The sequence below is a fragment of the Chiloscyllium plagiosum genome, chromosome 14 (genome assembly GCF_004010195.1).
Source record: "Chiloscyllium plagiosum isolate BGI_BamShark_2017 chromosome 14, ASM401019v2, whole genome shotgun sequence".
NCBI lineage: Eukaryota > Metazoa > Chordata > Chondrichthyes > Orectolobiformes > Hemiscylliidae > Chiloscyllium > Chiloscyllium plagiosum.
Genome location: NC_057723.1, coordinates 43,682,678 through 43,705,333, shown reverse-complemented (window position 1 = coordinate 43,705,333; position 22,656 = coordinate 43,682,678). Strand labels below are relative to the sequence as shown.

At 38.8% G+C, this 22,656-nt stretch overlaps 1 protein-coding gene across 6 annotated transcripts in view; it reads right to left on the bottom strand.

The window, feature by feature from the left end:
• The window catches only part of LOC122556682 (glutamate receptor ionotropic, delta-2-like), a 538,289-nt gene that overhangs the window by 114,085 nt on the left and 401,548 nt on the right, over positions 1 to 22,656 (bottom strand). For all 6 annotated transcript variants that reach the window (XM_043703714.1, XM_043703716.1, XM_043703715.1 and 3 more), the window contains one exon: positions 6,950 to 7,262. In XM_043703714.1, the coding sequence (XP_043559649.1) occupies positions 6,950 to 7,262 (313 nt within the window). The remainder of the gene's footprint in view (positions 1 to 6,949; positions 7,263 to 22,656) is intronic.

The window sequence follows — 22,656 nt, the reverse complement described above, 5'->3', positions numbered from 1 at the left end:
TCAGTGCTTGGGAGCCTCCTGTGAGGCGCTTCTGTGGTGTTTCCTCCGGCATTTATAGTGGCATGTCCCTGCCCCTTCCGGTTTTCAGTTTCAGCTGTCCGCTGTAGTGGACTTTATATTGGGTCCAGGTCGATGTGTTTGTTGGTGGTGTTTGTGGATGAGTGCCATGCTTCTAGGAATTCTCTGGCTGTTCTTTGTTTGGCTTGCCCTATAATGGTAGTGTTGTCCCAGTCGAATTCATGTTGCTTGTCGTCTGCGTGTGTGGCTACTAGGGATAGCTGGGACAACACTACCATTATAGGGCAAGCGAAACAAAGAACAGCCAGGGAATTCCTAGAAGCATGGCACTCATCCACAAACTCCATCAACAAACACATCGACCTGGACCCAATATACCGGCCACTACAGCAGACAGCTGAAACTGACAACCGGACGCGGCAGGGACAGTCCACTATAAATGCCGGAGGAAACACCACAGAAGCGCTTCACAGGAGGCTCCCAAGCACTGAGGATGTTACCTAGACAGGGGACGAAACGTTTGCAATAAAAACTTCCAGCTCGGCGAATAGAACCACAGCAACGAGCACCCGAGCTACAAATCTTCACCCAAACTTTGTACATAACTCCCACTATGGTTTTTTTGCCTTTGTGGTTCCTCAATTCCGTTTGCAATAAAAACTTCCAGCTCGGCGAATAGAACCACAGCAACGAGCACCCGAGCTACAAATCTTCACCCAAACTTTGTACATAACTCCCACTATGGTTTTTTTGCCTTTGTGGTTCCTCAATTCCACCCACACAGACTCCACACCATCTGACGCTATGTCATTCAGCACCAGAGATTTAATTTTGTTCTTAACTTACAAGGCAACCTCGCCCCCTCTCCCTGTCTTTTCGATAAATTGAAAGCACCTAGAATATCATTTGTCTGACCTCACTATAATTTTCCCAACTGAATCATCATTGCTCACATCATTCAGCAGCAGGAGAATTCAGCCCTGCAGATCAAAACATTTATGGTAGTTAAATGGACTGAATCCATCTGAACGCATGAAAATATGAAGCAAATATAGAGCAGGATGCAACAGCCATGAGTTTTAGATTCTAAAGTCTGCATTATCCATGCACCACTTAAAATCAATGACTTTGGACAGCACCCAAAATATTCTTTTCCAAATGCTGCCCGAGAAACAAACCCAGGTCAGGAGATAACCTTACAGGTGATTGCCAGGTTTACATTAATAAACTGCGCTGTGAAAACAGTGTGTTTCAGGCATTTTCGTGCACCATGGAGATCGTTTACCTGACTATTTTTTCCATGTGTAGGCAGAACATGAACACTGGCCTTAAGGGACTAAGTATAGAATCTGAACAGATGCTCAATACAAATACAATAAAAAGATGCGAACAAAATATGGATTAGCATAAAGAAACAAGAACTCTGAATTGCAAAAAGATCTTAATTATCAACATTCAAAAGCTATTCTCTTTGCATAAATATGTGCTCTATGGAACAGAATATATGAAGATAAATCATTTGTGGTTGCTGAGAAAATGGTTATACATATCCATGATGATATTTATGATTGAATATTCCATCTGTATATCAATGAAATGAAGCACTTCCCTGCTATATGCAGACTTTAAACAAGTACAAGATGGATATGTTATACAGTTGATTAAATTCATGGTTTTGACAAATGCACGAATACAAGGATATGTAATTGGATGACACTTTTCTCTGTTCAAGCAAAATAAGACAAATGTATGGTTTTTGTACCTTATAATATACAAGGGAAATTGCTCAAAAATGCAGTACAAAAGAAATAAAGTTTCTGCAAATAAGATTTAATTCATAAAAGAACTTCAATAACTAATTACAGATCACTATTTACTTTTAGTTTCTCCCAGACTTCAGAGAGGTAAAGAAGTTGGCCAAATAAATTTCAATGAACATTTTTGCAGAGATATTTTTCGTAATTAAGAATGAGATAATCTACAAACAAAATGTTCACATTTCAATCTTGTCACTGTATGCTGTGTTCCGAAGTACTGGGTAATCAAGTGCCAAATGAAGGAAGCAAGAGCAGGGATGATTAAGGGGAAGGTTTTATTGGAATCTTAGGTAAAAGGGCCACAAGAAATTGACCATGATCAGGATATCATGACTCTTACTTGTTTGTTCCTTGTGCCTTGCTTGTGCTCACTGGCCTCACAACTTGAACAACATTATCAGCTGGTGATGTAGTGCATAGCAATCCACCATGATACACAGGTTCCTTACAGGGGTGAATTGATGAGTTTCACTGTCAGAAACCCAATGACCTGCTCAGTGATCACTTGTGTTGAAAATGAGGAATGCAGATGCTAGAGACTCAGAGTCGAAAAGTGTGGTGTTCAAAAAACACAGCAGGTCAGGCAGCATCCGAGAAGCAGAAGAGTTGATGTTTCGGGAATAAAATGTTCAGCAGGGGGTTGAGAGATAAATAGGACAGTGGGGATGGGGCTGGGGAAAGGCACCTGGGAAGGTGATAGGTAGATGCAGTTGGGAATGAATGTGATAAGTCAATGGGGAGGGAGGAGAGGATAGGTAGGAAGGAAGATGGACAGGTAGGGGACAGGTCAAGAGCACTGTGCTGAGTTGGAGGGTTGGATCTAGGATGAGGTCGGTGAGGGAAGTTTTGGAAACGGGTGAAGTTGACATTGATGCTGTATGGTTGTAGAGTCCCAAGGCGGACAATGAGGTTTTCTTCTTCCAGTCATTGAACAGCTTGGATTTGGCGGTGGAGTAGGCCCAGGACTTGCACGTCCTTGGTGGAGTGGGAGGGGTTGTTGAAATGGTCAGCCATGGGGTGGTGGGATTGTTGGTGCATGTGTCCCAGAGATGTTCCCTGAAATGCTCTGCGAGTCCTATCTCCCTGTTGTAGAGGAGTCCACACCGAAAGCAGTGGACACAGTGGATGTGCTGGAAAATCTCTGCTGGATGTGAATAGATCCTTTGAGGCCTTGGATGGAGGTGAGGGTGGGAGGTGTGGGCACAGGTTTTATACGTCTTGTGGCAGCAAGGGATGTGGAGGGTGGATTGATGGGGTGACGTGGAAGGTGGATGTGCTGGAAAATCTCTGCTGGATGTGAATAGATCCTTTGGGGCCTTGGATGGAGGTGAGGGTGGGAAGTGTGGGCACAGGTTTTATACGTCTTGTGGCAGCAAGGGAAGGTGCCGGATGTGGAGGGTGGATTGATGGGGTGACGTGGAAGTAATGAGGGAGTCAGGGAGGGAATGATCTCTGCGAAATGCTGATAGGGGTGGGGAGGGCCTACTGTAGATGTTGTAAGCCTCCTCTTCATCCATGCTTATATTCCTCACACCACCCTTTGGTCAAATTCTCAGTGGTACTATTTTATGACAGTAGTGTATTAATCCGTAATGATGGATGGAACAGTATTTCTACCGGGAATAGGATCCACTGTGAAAAGCTATGGAATTCAGGATTGTCAAAATATATAGACATGTGTCTGCTTCCGAGGAACTGACCAGAAACCCGAAGGATGCATTTTCAATCATCACAGACCATTGGAATGTTATTACAATGGAAGTCTTTCAGTTGATCAAGGCTGGCATCTGTTACCTAGGAGCATTCATGGCCACTAGGTGCAGTCAGTGATACCATGATATCTCGTAAATCTCTATTAATGCAGTTCCAGTAGATCAAAGATGTGCAGGTTTGGTGAATTGGTCATGCTAAATTGCCCTAACATTCCGGGATGTGTAGGTTAGGTGCATTAGTCAGGGGTAAATGTAGGGTAGGGGGAATGGGTCTGGTTGGGTCACCCTTTGGAGGGTCAGTGTGGATTTGTTGGGCCGAATGGCCTGTTTCCCTACATTTTAGGGATTCTAATTCTAGTTCATTGAGGTTTTAGCCCATGCATTGAATTAAACTCAGTATTACCATCAGTTTACCAATATTAAACTCAGTACTACCATTTTGAGGCAGCAAAATGGTGCCAAGACAGAACACCTTTAACATGACTGCAACAAGGCAAGGCTTTGAAGTGGAAAGAGATGCAATGGATACTTCACACTGCATACCATAACCAGAAACATATTCAAATCATAATTTATGCATTCACATTGTCACAATAAAACACATTGATTACCAAGTAAAATGCTTTTTAATGCTAAGAAACAAGAAAAGCCTTTGCCACCAGCATTAGTGATAGCACAAATGGTACCAATAAAATTTAGCCTGTGGTGCTCCAGAATATATTTGCAGACTTATTCAAGATTTTACCAGGAGCCAAAAGAATAAATAAAAAAACACAAAACTTGCTAACTGATGGATACTAGCAGACAATCTTTCTTGTGGGTGATTGTCTATCATTATACCTATATTTGTTATGTCATGTAATTGTACAAGTTTCAGACTCCAGTAAAAAAAAACACTGTAATAATATTTCTAGTATGTCCATCAAAAAATAAACCTCAAACACAAATAATTTAAATTCTGAGATATTTGCATTGGGTTGACAGTCACAAGGTTTCACAAATTGAACACTTCAGTCTCAACTGGTGACAATCTGACAATTGTTGGGACAGAGGGGATAGGTTTCTGAAAGAAGAGTCTCGGTGATCATTCACCGGGGACTGGCAATGGTAAAGAAGAGGGTTAGAGGAAGAGAGAGTGATTATCATTTATAAATGTAGCTTTAATCCGAGTCTCAATATTATATCTAAGCGTCTTGGGTGCACTTTTGTCTCACACATGTTAGGATAAAGAACACTTGAAAGTGGCAAAATGATTGTGGAATGCAAGAGAGCAGTTTATCACTGGGAGTTGATGATATAAGAAAGAAAAGCCCTGAAGACCTGCAAAACAGATTTTAGGAGATTAAGAAGCATTTTTGGCAGTTAGATTTCAAGGGTGATTCATGTGCTCGATCAAGAAAAATTGAAAGATTAGGAGCTCAATGCAAGGCTGAAAAACATACTCTTTCTTAGTGTATTGGATGTGTTCTGGGAAAATGGGGCTATTCTGTCAGGACAAGTTATACCAGATCAGAATGCACTCAATGAGTTTCAAAGTCGCGATATAGATAGTATTTAAACTAAGAAGGAAGACAACTGGAAAAAAAAAGCATAACAAAGGAACTGCTAGAGAAGATAGAAATTAGAATACATAATAACCTTGGCTGAGAGCCCAGACATCGTTTATTCCCATGATACACCCGATTCCTACTTGATTGACAGCATTTGATTTCTGCCAGCACTTTCATGATGTTTATTTCCACAAGATTTCATGAGCTTGCACTTTCAGTTTATGAGACTTTGAAGGATCTGGATGATTGAGATTTGAGCTGTCGTGAAAATGAATTTTGCTTAACTTAATGGAAAATTATATGTAAATTTTCTTTGGAAAATTGTATATTTTTTACCCATTTAATTCCCACTGTGGAGTTCATCATTTGTATACAATGACTTTCAGGTTAGTAGATATGGAAATGCTACAGCAGAGAATGTAAAATAGGATGGGCCAAGGGGGTATGAATCATGGGGTAGGGGCATAAAAGATATAAGGACAGCATTTAGCAGAATAAAACAAACAACTGAGTAAAATAAAATTAGTCAGCTATAAGCAGGTAAAAAGCTAAAATGAAACAATAAAGTCTTAGCTTCATTAAACAAAAGTAATGAGTGGAGTTGAAAAGAAGAAAGAGTAATGAAACATTAGACATGATTCACTGTTTAGTTTGGTGAATAAGTTGAGGAAATTAGAAGCAAATCTTTGCAGGAAGTTATGGATGTGATCAATGTTCCCTCTAATGCTTTTTCTTCCATGTGGACCTCTGATGCCAGCGTGTGGTAGTGACTTCCAGAATTGGAAGTAAATGCTGTGATCCACAATGACATATCAATCACCATGAATGAATGGCTGTGTGCGCACAGACAAAAACATAAACTAGGCAGAAACTATTACTTTTAGCGAGCACAAAACTAATTTTAAAATGTGGATAGGGGATAGCAACATTGTTCAAGGAAAGGAAATGCACAGCAGAAAGGTCTGATGCACATAAAAATGGTTCAGGAGAACCAATATGAGTTGAGATTCTTGTCCATTAATTGTGGGAAATATAAGACGAAATTTGTGAGCAAATCAAAGAGTAGGAATAACATTGTTAAAGATAATTTTAACCACTAGTTAATTGGCACAAGGAAGAAGTAAACAGAGAAAAACAATGGACTCCTAACTCTTTATGCAGAAGTTTCATTACAGCAAACCGCTTGAATATCTACATATGCTTGGAGGAGCATTGTTAGCACTACTTATGTGTGATGAAGTAATGCTTAATACAGATCAGCTCTCAGGAGTAATGATTACAACATAAGGTTAAAAATTCAAATAGAAAGAGAGTAGGTTAGTACAAAAGCAAAAGCAGCAGATGATCATCTCGAGGAATGTGCAAGCTGAGGTGGAAAGAGAAACTTGTACACAGCAATGTTGACTAATAGTTAGAACTTTTAAAGTTTGAAAAGTTGTGAAAAAAATATACAACATTTAACTGTATTTTATACATTATACATTCATTGATCTTAGGTTTACCAAATAGACTGATTTCTTTTCTATGCTTAAATAATTGACAATATTCCAGAAGAAATATAATAAAAACAAACAGCAGTTTTGTTTTGGTTTCAAATACTTCGAATTATTATTTTTGTTCTTTAGAATTTACTAGTGTTATTGCTGAATATTCAACATCATAAACTCATAGTAAATTTATCTTAAGTCTGAAAAATGCTTTTATTATACAAATTGATCAATATGGATTCTTTGAAAGGAAAATAAAATAACACAATTATGTTAACAACTCACTGGTTTTTAAAGTAAGCAATTTTGAGATGAATTTACTAAAGTAGAATCTAATAGAATACATTTGAGTAAGATATCCCTACCTTGTTGTACAAATGATCCATAAACAAGCCACGCAGCATTGTACAATGTTGTAGAAGTCACAGATCCTATTTGCAGTGGCGATGGCTTTACCCAGCTAAACATGCAGACAAGCAGGCCTGTTATAAACAAAGTGCCAATAATACATGCCCAAACTGTCAGATCAAATGGTTCTAGGCAGGTAAACATATCCACTCTCTGTTCTGGCTTTTTAAGTAGAAATCCTAAGGTGTAGTCCATGATTCGACCAGTGAAGTCCACAACATTCTCTCTCTCTGGAGTAATTGTCAAGGCTGAAACTGCTATGTCAGCTCTCTATAAGATAAATTTAAATCAAAAACATAAAGAAATTAAGTAAAAAGCCTTTATATTTTAATAATGAAAAGTGGATATCTTGCAATTAAAACACTACTAATTTTCTAAGCTAGGCAAATTATTTTATTACCATTTGATAAAACTGCATGATTGTGCATCTGTAATAATGCATGAAACATTAAACTGCAATTTTAATATTGATTAACAGCATAATAATCTTAAAACTGCAAATTTAATCTTGATGCATTAAAACACATTCTTAGAATAAACATAATTTTTAAAATTCGAACGATTTAAGCCTCTGTTCTTCAGTCACAAACATATCTGTGTCACTAATATTGTTGTAATTAAGTTTCATATAAAAAATAAAATTTGCTTTTGAAGTGCACAAGCATATTAAAATATTTGCAAACATTTGACAAAAGTATTTCCATTTGATTTCAGGTGCAATTGGAATATTTCATAAACCTGATCATCAACCAGAATGTAAGGTAAAATACCTGTAGTATTTGAATATATGTTAAAAATAACAAATGTTGATTTTGAATTTAAAATCAAAACAAAATCGTTCCATGTATCTTAATATTAAATTATTAATAAATACTCTGGTTAAAGTACAGAGACTTACGTAAAATAATTAAAGAGACAACACAGTGTTCAACATGGGATTGTTTCTATGACTCATATATCATTATTGTGTCAGTAATATTTTAAAAATCCACATTTATGTTGAACCTTTATCACCATTTAATGCTTCAAAGTACTTTATAGCTAATGAAATACATTTAAAGTGTAGTCACTGCTATCGTGTTGACAGTACAGCAGTCAATTTGCACATAGCAAGGTTTCAGAATCAGAGGGCTGAATTCTATCAAAAATCAACAAAGAATCAAATTCGGTGAGTTTCAGGGAGGGTTTCTCTCTGTGGGGCCTAGTGGATTTTCTCACAGTATTTTCTACAGCTTGTCCCATTGGGAACAATGCATTTACGGTACCCAAGCTTTGCTCAGCAATGGCAGAAGTACTCCAAATAGCTGGGATCTCTCACAATATCCTCCCTGTACAGGCACTATATTAAAGGTCAGCTGTGTACAAGACTGAAAAATGCCAGTCAATAGTTGCTTCGCCGTGGGATGGGAATAAAAAAGATAAAGAATCACATCTGAGGGCATAATGTAGGCCTGACTTATACTTCATTGTAAAAACAGGTGTACATGCAAAAATACATGATGATTTAAGGATCGAGCTGCAGAGGTTCCCATCTTTAGAACACTGTCTAAGGAGTGCTGCTGAATCCCTACGACCTAATATCATCACATTGTTCAATACGGAAGCATCGGATACTGGAAAGCCTTCAAAGGTTTGACAACATTCATTTGCATTCAGCAACAGCAAACAAATAGAAAAAGAGATGCTGCATTTGCTTCTGAGAACATGCTGCTAGCTTTTGGCCAAAAACAAATTGAAAGTCAATACGTCAACACACCCAGCTTTCATTTATCGGTGTGTGGTCCTGGTCCTCTGAGGTTTGTGTGTGGCAACGATCTTAAAAACCATAAGTTAATGCATTAGCACACTGATCACCATGTACAAAACTCCAGAGAAACCTGAAAGTGACTGTGCAGTTGCATAGCTGGGCAGTTTAAAGAACCAGTACCTACCCCGGCCTGCACCGAAGTTTCGGGGAGGAGCCCTTCATCAGAAATGGGCCGATGAAGGGCTCCTGCCGTAAACGTTGATTTTCCTGCTCCTTGGATGCTGTCTGATCTGCTGTGCTTTTCCAGCACCACTCTAATCTTGACTGTCAGTAACAGATGTCTTGTAAGGCATCTTGAAACAAAGCAAGAATGTGAAAATTCTCAAAGAAATAGACATCATGGCAGCATATCTGGCACAGATTTCGAAGGTTTGGTATTGATGATCGATGATGATTTGTAGATCAATGGAATCTACCCTTCTCTGTTGATGAAATCAGCTGGGTTATGATATGGCACTCTCAACATGACGTGTGCAAAGTCAATAGCAGCCACAACTGAGGGAAGGCAGCTATGTTAGGAAATCGTACTGCCTGGTCTGAAGCACTGACTTCGATGAAGCAATATAACCTGGTACAAGTTGTGTTAACAGCAACCTTGATACATTGTGGGCCATAGGATCCCAGTGGGTCCTTGGAAGCAGCTGTTTACATAAATGTTGATGACCACTAGAATAGGATGGCTACACACTCCTCCAGCAGTTGGTATAGTGCTATAAAAATGTCCTGGGATATCCTCAGCTTGCAGTGACATCATGCCTCACTTATCTGGAGGTAATAACATCAAGTATGACAGACTCTGGGCCTCATGTTTCTCCTGCCCACCATGAGGGGACCATCAACTAAATTCTCTTCATGTGGAAGCTGTTTGGAGGCCCTGGAGGATGCTGCTGATTCAGAACTTGCTGGTACATTTGTTTGGCCTCACTTTCTTTGCAACTTTGTTGCATAACGGCCCCATGGCTGATAACTTCCACTGTGGCTGGATCCGCACTGATAGTGCTTCCAATGAAACTTTGTGTAGAATACTAGAAACAGAACAGCTTCTTAGTGATGTGAACATTCAGCATCCAAATCATATACAAATGATAGTTTAGCATTATCCTCTTTCTCAGAGTCCTTGATGTCCCTGTGTATAGCAGGTGAGGAGCTCTGAGAAGCACCAGGCCCAATGTGATGGAGGCCAGACCCTGTGTGCAAACTATCCTGGCAGCAGCTTTGCAATGATAGGTGTTGGTGCTCTGAAGTCAAGAATGGGATACAAGTGGGTTGAGAATTATGGAACAGCCAATGCCAACCTCCACAGGAAAGAGGTGAGAGGGGATATGAGAAGTTGCTGTCAATGGAATGTTCTTGAGATGTTGGGGACTGTACTGTAGGATGGACAGCCAGGGGAGCAAGTAACTGGAGTCACCAAGTCCTGCTCTGACACTGAGGCTCGGAATTGTTGCCATCTAATTTTTCTGGCACATGTGAAATTAGGAAAATGTGTACTAATGAGATGCGATTAAGCGATAAGTGAATGTAAATTCATATGAAAAGGCCTCTCGCTCCTCGCTGGCGAAATTCTCAACTCACCATTCAAAACCTGGCCACAGAGTTGGTCTTTTCTTTTCTCCAGGCTGAGCATATCATTCTGCCAATCTTGCCATATTTTCACAATTGACTCACCAATGTCCATATCATTCAGAAGCTCAGAAGGTTCAGATCAGAAGAGTGATAATGACCAGATAATCTGTTTATCTGAGGTTGATTCAGGACAAGTATTGGCCAGCACACTGTTGTTAAACTGCTTCAAAATATTGCCATGGGACTTTTATAGTCACCTCAGAAGTTAGAAGGAGCATCCATTTAATGCTTCATCTGAAAGGGGGCACTTCCAATGAGAAATATTCTGACATCAAAATCCAACATCATCTATTGCAGAAAACAAAGACTGGAAATTCTGTTAAATTAGCAAAGAATTGTGAATGCTGAAGATCTGGAACAAAAACAGAAATTTCTGGAGAAACTCAGTAGGTCCGGCAGAGTTAATGTTTCGAGTCCAGTGACTCTTCATTAGAACTTATGTTGAGTGGTATAATTGCATGCATGTTAAATTGTTTATATGATACTTCATTGCATGCTGCCGGAATGAGAATATTAAAAAGCAAAAGCATGAAAAAAAACTAAATAATTCTGCTAAGTAAAGGGACAATGAATTTTTAAAATGCAATAATGCAAATATGTAAATACTGAACTCATTTTTTTTCATAACCATAAAGTGTTATGCATTACCTTGTGTGGGAAAAATTACATATATTTTTCCTCAGTATTTATAACTTCAAATCTATTTGTAAACTTAAATATGAAAATGTATTTCCATCAGGGAAGTTATCCTTATGCAATAACAAACAGAAGTTGCCAGAGAACCTCAACAGTATCCCTGGAGACAAAGCAGAATTAACATTTCAGGTCCACTGACCCTTTTTCAGAAATGATTTTAGCTAGGAAAGCAATTGGTATGTATGCTGAAGATAGGATGGGGGTGGGAGGAATAAATGACTGGTGGAAATGAAGTCCAGAGGGAGAGAAAGCAACAGTGAAACAGGCAAAGAAATGGGTAAAGGATAGCTAAGGTGAATCAATAGCTGCTAATTTGGACTATTTGTAGCTGACAATGGGATGGTTGTGGTAGTAACCAAGTGATGACAAGGCCTAATGTGTGGGGGTTGGGGTAAGGAGATGGGAGAAGGTGCTCAGGCCCTCAATTTATTGAATTCGATGTTGAGTCACAAACGCAGCAGAATTCCCAAGGAGAACGTGAGATGCTGTTCTTCTAGCTTGCGCTGAAATTTGGTGAAGCACTGCAGCAAGTCTAACACAGAGATATTGGCCAGGTTTTGTATTGAAATAGTGGGTAACAGGCAGCTAAGAGTCGTGTTGGTAGACAGAACATAGTTGTTCTGCAAAGCGGTCACCAGATCTGTGTTTCATCTCCCCAATATATAGGAGTCCACATTACGAGCAGTGAATAGAGTAGACTAGAATGAGATAAGTACAGGTAAATCAACTGTACTGTGTTCCTTAGATAGTGAGGTGGGAGGAGGTAAACAGGCAGCTGTTACTCCTTCTGTGGTTGTGTGAGAAGGTGCCATGGGGCTGTGGGGAGGACTTGGAGGTGGAGAAAGAATGGACCAAGGTGTCCTAGAGGGGACAGTCCCCATGGAAAGCTGACAGGGAAGGGGAAGGGAATATGACTCAAGTAGTGGAATCCTGCTGGAGTGGTGGATATGGTGTCTCATGATACTTTGGTTGTGGATGTTGTGGGCAGGGAGGGGAGTTGGTAAATGAAGATCAGGAGGACCTTGTCACTGTCACAAATTATCCTTGTGTTTGGGCAACACAAAGTAAAAACAAAACAGCTATATTGGACTGAAAACATTAGCTTTGTTTTCTCTTCACAGATGTGCCAGCCTGCTGACCGTTTCAAACATTTCTTATTTTAGTTCAGGTCTCAAGCATCTGCAGTATCTTACACTTTTATTCATGTGCTCTGTGAGTTAAGGTTATGACATTTTTCACATGGCAAGTGACTACACTTTAAACTAGTTCATTGTCTGTAAAGCTCAGCTGACTTCTCCTGTCATGTAAATTGCTTTTATTGTTTGAAATTTTGCATTTTTCTGTTTGATTTGATGACTGCAGGGTGAATACCTTCAGCAACATATTTCTCTTTTCAGCAATATTCCAACACTGACTCACTAATCTATTTAGATTCATGCTGAGAAAACTAAGTATACCAGTCTCGATGACAAAATACAGCAATTAATAACATAAAACACCCAAGTTATATGAAAGACAACAAAGATCTGTGTTTCAGAAGTGGAACAAAAATATCTCTCTGAAAGGAAATTTGAGTAAAAGCATAACATCAGTTGTTTTTTGAATTGCAACTTCATTTTCCCCACATTTCTTTTTCTCACAAGTTAAAAGTGTTGACTTATGGTAGCACGGGATCAACATGAGCCTCTGGTATCCTGACCTCTTGACAATGTGTGAATGAATACAATAAATACCAATAGGTTACTTGACAATGAGCTTAGCACACTATTGTATTTGAGATGTCTATGTACCAAGATTTCCCTGTGAAAACAATAAACAAGACACGTTTTGTTGAAGCTTTTTGTCTTGAACTCATTAGGACTTTTTGCAATATAAATTCAAATGAAAAAGTTTCATTTATACTGCTAAGAGTACTGATTGATTGGCAAGTGGTTCAAGCAGGCATTATCATGGAAAATGCACCCATTAACACGGATTGACAGTTAACTGCCAGGCTTTGTTTAAATTTTAAATCGGACATGTTGTTCTGATTCTCAGGCATTGCCCTGAGAAATAAACCAATGAATGCATGTCACCTATTTTGCTGAGTTGGGTGCATTCTCCATGGCATTGCCTATTCCAATCAGACTCCACTTGTCAATTAATCAGTACTCTCCTCTTTTGCATTTCATGTAAATACCTTTTAAACTTTATTCTTGCAAAACATCCTGATGAGTGCAAGACGAAAATATTCCTTTTCAGTATTAATCGAACTGTACAACAAATATTGCCTTTTTCTTCCCACTGTCACACAGAAACACTTAAAACAATTGTAATGCAGATGACGTCAGCTAACTTGTCACAGAACAGGAAGTTTTGCAGTGTTTGACTCTACATTTGGTCACATGTTACATTGTCCATAAGCCAAAGCAGTCAATGAGTGTCATATACAGCTTACTAACACAAATATAGGGTGTCAGTTATTTCCATTATTAAATTCCCTGAAAGCAGTTACCTCCTAGTTTTGGCAGCCTCCAGGTCAACTTATTCATTGTTTTGTCTCTAAAGTAAGATTTACAAGATAGCACATCCATGTGTCTTTTTTAGAACTCTTTGCTTGCATATGTAAATTTGTGACATTTTGTTTTTGTGCCTCGATCTTCCAAAATACCTTTCTTGTTATTTTTTTAATTTGAGAAAATAATTGCTGTAAGCAATTAGTTAATTTATCTGTAATTAGATTTCCAGCTTTTTGCACACATTCACACGGAAGTATCAAAGTATCAAATTAATCGGAATAATTAATGGGTTTTGGATACTCATGCATTGATTTTCTCTATTTATCTGAATGTGAAGTAAGAGCAAAAGGTAAAAACAAAATGAAAAATCACTGAATGAATAGGTAAACAGACTGATTAATTAAGCAGGATGTATGCTGCAATAACCTGAGCAGAAGTAAATTAGCCGGATACACACTGAAATGAAATTAGAAACAAAATAACATTTTAGCTTTTCTAAAAGATCTCAAATGGAACATAAATAGTAAAATAATGAATATGTTTGATTGTAAGAAAGTGCTGCAAAATGAATTTATCTTTAACAAAATAATGTGCATATTTGAATATGTAAATATATACAAACCTAAATATTCCTGTACCATTAATCAGGCAAACCATGACTCAAATGTGAAAATTAACATGAATAACCCACCCTTCATTGCTTCTTTCTAATGTACTAAATCTGATATATTATTTCAATCTTACTGTATTGCAGATAAATTTATTCATTATGGATGCAATTGACTTCAATGAATTCCACCATCAAATGGCACTATGTTATGTTTTGATATATTATTTTGCATGAAAACCCTGTGAATAAACAAACAAAACTTGAATTCAATTGTGTTTTTTGAAGTTGTTTTAAAGCAGATGGTGGGAGTCAGGATGACAATAAAACAGGGTTTTTTTTAAAATAAGTTAGGGAAGCGTTAAAAGGTTAGATTAAAGAAACAAAAACAAATTTGAAGTTAAGATAAAAATTTGTGACAAATATAAGGAAGGAAATAAATTAATGTTAGAAACTTAAAATCCAAAAGAGCTGTAGCAGCATTATTTCATACTTTTATAATTAAGAATTACATTTTATGTGCACATTTTACTTTTAGAAAACTCATAGTTCAGCAACAAATATATTTGTGCTATCTGAACTTCTAGCTTTTCATAGATGACATGCTTTAGCATCCCATGAGCTGAAAACTGGACAGTGGGGCTGGCATTTGCCTTGATGAACATAAAGGTTAGTGTGCAAACCATATTTACATTTTAGCACACTAACTTCCTTTATACTGTTCATTATTTATGTAAAATATATACACTCCTTCTATAATAGTCAACGAATGCATGCCACATTACAACGGCAAGAAATGCTCTCGATTGAATAAAAAATCATGTTAAGATAACAAAATGTGGGTGGAATTTTCCCGTATTCAGTTAAAGGGTGGAATTCTACCAGGTCCTGAACAATGTGGACAGTGGCAAGTCAATTGAGAATATATGGTGATTTTGGAAAAATGGGACTGTCAACATCAAGAAAAAGAGTCTGTTTCTCCATATAAGGTTTGAATGGAGAGATGAGAATCTCACTAATTAGTGGTGATAAAACCATTTGCATGCATTTATATTGCTTTAGTATCTAATCTTGCCTCATTCATATGTAGTTTGCTATTCTCCCATTCAGCAAAGAGAAACTAGAAGGTAACAATCCCTGACATAAAAGTCAGTCTGGGTATCTGGCAACTCATTGCTTGCTCCTCTGGACCTCCACCTTGGCTAGCAGTACCCAACATCTCAAGGGAATGCTCCATTAACAGCAACATCCTAAACATCCCCTCCAGAGAGGTTGGCATCAAACATTCACCAGTTTCACCATATCATCATGGCACATCTCTGACTCACTGAAAACAGTTCCCCACTTCAATTCTGCACTTTGGAGCTTTCATTACAATACTGGTCCTGGGTCACTTTATGGACAAGGAACGGTACCAATCCCCTACTTTGGAGGACAGTGCATCTCAGGTTTCTTTGGTTGTTTTCTTAGTGGTCACTCACTTTTTGCCTGCTTGGTTGCTCAATGCATCTTTGTCTTGCCTTGTCTTCTTGGATTTTCAGATTCATTCAGAACTTACAGACACCTTAAACCCAGGCAAATTGTTATGATTATAAGCAGTGATCAGTCAAAGACACGGACATGTTGCTGTATTGCATTGTACTACATCAATGTCATATCTATACTACGTGACTGCAGGTTACACATTTCAACCAAACAGCACTGCCTCAAAATCTAAGGGAGTAGTTTTCAGTCAGGTGCATAGTGGGAGAAGAATGAAATGATCATGCTTGCTTGAGACTGTTATCTTTAATCCTTAGACAATGATTGAGCTGCTGAAGTGCAAATTGATGGCCGGCATTACTAAATCAGTGGAGATATGATTATGACAATTGCCACTTGCAGGGTTACAATTCCAAAAGCTTTCCTCTGCCCTCCCCACATTCCACACAGTGCCAGAAGTTTGTTTAGTATTGTGCAGTTGACTTTCAGTCTAATGTGGCAAGATTCCTTTACATGTGAGTGAGCTGTTGACTCTGCCTGTGAGGCATAACAATCCCCAATCCTTCACATTCCATTTTGCATCAATGTCCTTTCAACTTCCTCCTAATACTGTTAAGTCCCATTATAAAACTACTAATGTCCCCACTTTACTGCAGAGCCCATGACTGGAAATTCCCATGCACTTGTTGTCCTTCACCATAGAGGCCAGAGTTATTGTGACCTGCTTGAACAAAGGCCCTGCACCCCTATAATCTAGATCTCTCAATCAGGATTTTGCTATGAGATCATATCTTGCATGTCCAATTTCCCCCATCAATGTTGCCATTCTATCCTTGATCCAGAACAATGAAGCCCATTCCTTGACTTGAAATACCCACTTTCCCAAGACTCCACAGAATGCCTCCTGATTAGCTCCTTGACCATTGCCCACTCCCTGGACTGATTTTGCACAGAACTCCGAGTCTAGATTCCAGCATCTGTAGTCATTGTTTTTACCTACAGAACTCCGAGTGATGATGGAACAGCACCAACACACTGCAGCCTGTCTGATGTAATTGCAACTCCTGGATTGGTTGTATTTGACCTGTAGGACTGACCATGACCTGATCCCAGATTGCAAGACTGCATTCTCAAACCCTGGTGGGACAAAGTGTTTGATTGGATTTGAAACATTAACTCTGTTTTTCGCTTCACAGACGCTGTTGAACCTCTGGATTTTTCCAGCTTTTTCTGAGCCTGTTTAAAATTTCCAGCATCCACAGCATTTTGTGTTCATTCCACTGCTTTCTTGTGACTTTCACACATGGGTTTGCTTGAAGTATTGGGAAAGGACAAAACTGTACTATTGTGGCTGGCTCCACCAGCACTGATCTGGGACTTGGTTCCGAGCGGAAATGTTAAATAGGGTGGTCACTAGTTAAAAGAGGTGAGGGTGCAGGAGAGCTTATTAAAGTTTCCCGGAGAAGTAATAGGACAGAGAGTGTGCAAAGGGTTAAGAATTTAACTTCAGGCAAGTGGGAAGAGATGCAGTCAACCCAGAACTGAGGGTGTTGTATTTGAATATGCACAGTATACAAAACAAGGGAACTGACCTTGTAACACGGAATGAAATTATTGGCGATATTGTGAGCATCAGAGACATCAGCTACTTGGTTGCAAGAGGATAAGGGCAGGGATGTAAAAATCCAAGGACACACACCCTATGGAAAGGACAGGCAGATGGGCAGATGGGGGGGCGGGGTGGGTAAGCAATGAAATTAAATTGATATTAAGTCAATATAGAGCTGGAAGCAGAAGAAACCTATATGGGGAAATTGAGGAACTGCAAAAATGAAAGTTATGAACTGGCCTCTCAGCAGTAGTCAGGATGTGAGGCAGAAAAGAGGTTGAGAGATAGAAAAGGCATCTAAGAAAGGCACTATTACAATCATCATGGGGAGGCCTTCAATATGGAGCTGGACTGGGAAAATCAGATTGGTAGTGAATCTCAAGAAAAGGAATTTATGGAATATCTATGAGCTTTGTTTTTTGGACCAGCTTGTGGTAGAGCCACTAAGGAACAGGCAATTCGAGATTTGGTGATGTGTAATGAGGCAGACTTGATTAGGGAGCTTCAGGTGAAGGAACCCCTAAGAAGCAGAGACCATAATATGTTGGAAAAAAGCAAATTACTGCGGATGCTGGAATCTGAAACCAAAAGAGAAAATGCTGGAAAATCTCAACAGGTCTGGCAATATCTGTAAGGAGAGAAAAGAGCTGACGTTTCGAGTCTAACTGACCCTTTGTCAAACTGCTACTCCTAAGCATTGCCAAGAATAAATATACAATTAAAGTTAAAAGTGCAAGTAGAATTTCAAAATGTATATAAAATGGATAAAACCAATCATTGAACAATGTTTGCTCTGTCAAGAAAATTCACAATACAGCATTATTGCAAAAATAATAGTGAAAATAACTTTACAAAATACTTTGAGCCAAGTGATCATATTAATTAACATATTGTGCTTGTCACTAATGTCAGCTGTCTTTTTTTAATTGAATAGGAGTTTGTCTGATTTTTTTTAAACGCTCAATCATTTTAATACCCTTGGCCTAGATAACTTCATTTACAGAATTGATGGCTGCAGATGTGTTCAAACCACAAGTAATTATCTCAATGTTATAATCTTGCTAATTTGCAAAATCCAATAATTATATCATTTTTTAAAAGAAAACACAGATTATGGAGTAAAGGTTTGAGAGTTATCACCCAGATCCAGTGTGACATTTTGTGCCTAATGAGAGTTAGCAAAATACCACATGAATCTCAATCAATGAGCTTCTTTGACAGAATATATTTACGATGTAATTCTTTTAAAATTAAATTTTCCATCAGCATCCATAATCTATGACATTTTAAAATATGAAGCTTCATTATTAAGGTAATTTTAAAAAAAATGTTGCTTGCAATGTTGGAATTCCAATATAATTATAATATTTATGCTATTAAGAATTTTATGCTATGTCAGTTCTTTAACTTCAAATATCTGATCAATATTTAGGACATGCATCTAATTCCTCATTTGTAACAACTATAAAAATAATTTAGTTGTTTTTGTACATCTTCTTGGTTTATGTATTTACTGTTTGACTTCTTATTATGCCTTTGTCACATGTTGTGATGTACAACTAAGTATCTCAAGCTTCCAAATATAAAATAGTAAAGGCACGATACAATGGACTAAACTTTTGCCTGAGTGTATTCTGGTGCATGCACGTTACATGTTTTTATAAGAAGAAAGCTGATGTTTTTCCACATTCCTGGCACTGCACATTTTTGTAGTGATTGTCACAAGTTCAGCCATGTTGACCTCATAGAATCTGTTATTGGGACTGTTAACATGGTCCAATCAGGGAATCCTGGATGAAAAATATAAGCAGGACTGGGGGTGGCATGATGGCTCAGTGGTTAGCACTGCTGCCTCATAGCACCAGAGTCCTAGCTTCGATTTCAGCCTTGGGTGACTGTCTGTGTGGCGTTTGCACATTCTCCCTATGTCTGCATGGATTTCCTCCAGGTGCTCTGGTTTCCTCCCACAGTCCAAAGACATGCAAGTCAGGTGAATTGGCCATGCTAAATTGCTCATAGTGTTAAGTGCATTAGTCAGAGGGAAATGGGTCCGGGTGGGTTACTTTTCAGAGGGTCGGTGTGGACTTATTGGGCCGAAGGGCCTGTTTCCACACTGTAGGGGATCTAATATGATCAGGATGATCTAGAGGTTTCCAAAATGAAGATGTTGGCAAGAAGTTATGTCTGGTGGCCAGGATTGGATGCAGATATAGCCACATTGATGGAGCAGAGCCCATAGTGCCAACAAAGACAAAAAAAATTACCACCAGCAGCTTCTCCCATTTGTGGGAAAGGGTGGGCAAACCCTCGATTTAAGAAGATAAATAGGACTGCTCGAGGTTCTGTTCATTCTGAGAGCTGGCTCTGATGAAGCTGCATCAGCGTCAAGGACTCTTCTTGGGTGAATAAAAGGTGACTTGGTGACAGGATACTGGCCTCTGTGGAGTCATTTCAATATTCTTCTGGCCTTTTTTTGCAGTCTAGGAATGTCTGTTGTGAAAAAGCAAACCCAACTCTGCTGAGGTTGGGTCCTCTATCTAACATGGGGAATGAAAATAGGGTTTCCTCTCACTCATGCTTTTCGTATGGTCATGTGGAGACATGGAAACACTTCATAATCACACTATTTCTGAGAGTTCATGAAGAAAATTAGAAACCTGTAGAGAAGTCTGAAAGACGTTCTGAAAGACAAGTGTTCAGCATTTTTGCACTTTCAAATGCCACGCTTAGGTGTTATATCAGAATGTTTTAACACAGTGATTTATCATAGTGATTTGTCCTTTAAATGTAAGTTGACACTGACATTTACAAGCCTTGTAATATTTTAATACAAATTACAGTGGTCTTCTAATGCAAAAAGCACTATAATGAGGTGAAAAATATACAAAATGCCCTGTCAGCCTGTTCTGTCACTTTTTTCTTTGCTGTGATTTAAGTAGCTCCAGCTGATAAAGATAAAACCCACCTGATCCCTAACATTGATTGGCAGGCATGCTGAAATGAAATTTATATGCGAACTGGGAATTCTTTCCTTTGCACATAATAAATTGTCATTTGGACAGCTGTAACCATGAAGTGGCATTAACAATCTGAGAGGTAGGCATAGTCTGGCAGGCAGTGATGGGTGCAGGGTTGAGGGTGGTGATGGATAACATTTTGGGGCCTTTAGACACTGTGGGATCTGGGAGATTGTGTGGGAAAGTAAACGTTGGGCTTTCCCCCACACTGATTCATCATAGTCTGAACCTGTACAGTGAACTTCCTGGTGTGAAAAAGGTGTGTGAAGGCACAAAAGAGGCAGCTATGCACTTTGTGTGCTACAAAAATTGATAAAACAAGTTTTTCCAAGCCCAGAGGATGTTTTGACCCATTTGACAAATGTATGAGAAATTGTTGTTATATTAGTTGTTGAAGCACAAATCACTCACTTATGGAGTGCATCATGAATGGAACAGGACATTAATAATTTGGCAAAAATAGAATCCTCTGGCACATAATCAATGCAAAGACCTCAAACTGAAATTTAGTTAAAGTTACAGAAAAAATGTAAGATGTAAAATGGTTAAACTAGATAAAACTGCAGGCCAGGAACCAGCAATTGCTATTTTGTGCAATTTTAATTTTTATATCTTATTCCCACTTTCCTTTTGAGTTTTAAGTGAACTGTAGACATTTTCTAATCAACTTGTTCAGAGATGTTGTTACACACTCCTAAAGCAGGTGAGACTTGAACCCAGGCCGGGATTCTTAATTCGTAAACATTAACTTAAACTCAAGTGATTATGTTTTGATAACCTGAAAATGAATCAATTATGTAATCAGTAGTGATATTATTCAAACACACGATTGCTGCTGTGATTGGATTATTGTTTTCCCTAACGCAGTAAATCATTGAAAAAAATAGGAACTGTTCTTTACTGTATTGGCCCCAATGAACAATGTAATACAAGCCAGGAGAATGAATAGTTTTATATAGAGAGTGACCATTTGAAGATCAGGTTTATGGATAAACAATAATGTAATCAGCTGATCATATAAGAAGCAGGCAATGAAATGGGGGAGACCTCCATTTCTCTCAGAACAGAAAATGAAAATGGCAAGAAAGGAAGTCACCAAAGAAGGCAATGGTCAACCTGTAGAGGCCTTTCCAGAGGACTGTGGTTCGCTGTCGCAAGATAAAGCTATAGAGAATGAAGTCAGCGCTCAAGTAAACAATTCACTGAAATCTGAAACTTCGGACCTTCCCTTATTTTTTTGAATTCAGCAGACACTGTTCCTGGAAATCCAACTGTCTCTGTTGTGAAAAGATATGGAAAAATAAACCTGTCTACTGACTGCACAGAATCCTCCAAGGAAATGTAGCAGCAGAAAGCTCAGTCACAGTTAGTTGAATAAATTCCTCTCATTGTAAACTACCAGACCACTGCTGGGAAGTAAGACAGTAACTTTGTATGTGTTCAATCAACAATAAAAGCAAGTGAAGTTTCAAAATTTCTACAATCAGTGAAGTGGCTGCAGAACCTGAGGCATCAAGAATGATGGGGTTAGGAAGCGGGAAGCTGACTGATAGTTTCCAAATTAATTCAAGATCACTGAAGCTTCAATCAAGGTGAATGGTGCCACATCTACACAGGCAGAAGTCACTGTATGAAACTAATTTTTACAATCTTGCACAGAGAGCATACATGTGTGCTTGACATGCTTAGAGAAAAATAAACTTGAATCCTCAGCAAAAGACAACCAAGAGGTGAAATTCAGTGTAGACAAGAAGCTATTTAGAGGAAAAGAGTTCCTTAAGTTCAAAGTTATGTAGTTGACAGTAGGCTGCTTCAAGAGAAACTGAGTAAGCCATGGAAGTACTAGAGACGTTTCTACAGCAAAGCCTCCAGTATCAGATAATTGAGGTTCATGACGACACAGATTATCTTCAGCAAGTTTGAAAATGAGGTCAGGAATGATCTTGAATGGCTCAGAACGGAACAGAATTTGACCAGACTAACTATCTCAGTGATTAGATTAGATTCCCTACAGTGTGGGAACAGACCATTTGGCCCAACAAGTCCACACCAACCCTCTGGACAGTAACCCACCTAGGCCCTTTTCCCAACATTTACCCCTGACTAATGCACCCAGCACTATGGGCAATTTAGCATGGCCAATTCACCTAACCTACACATCTTTGGACTGTGGGAGGAAACCAGAGCATCTGGAGGAAACCCACACAGACATGAGGAAAATGTGCAAACTCCACAAAGACAGTCGCCTGAGGTGGGAATTAAACCCGGGTTCTTGGCGCTTGAGCAACCTCTGAGCCACCGCGCCACCTAGTAAGACAACTG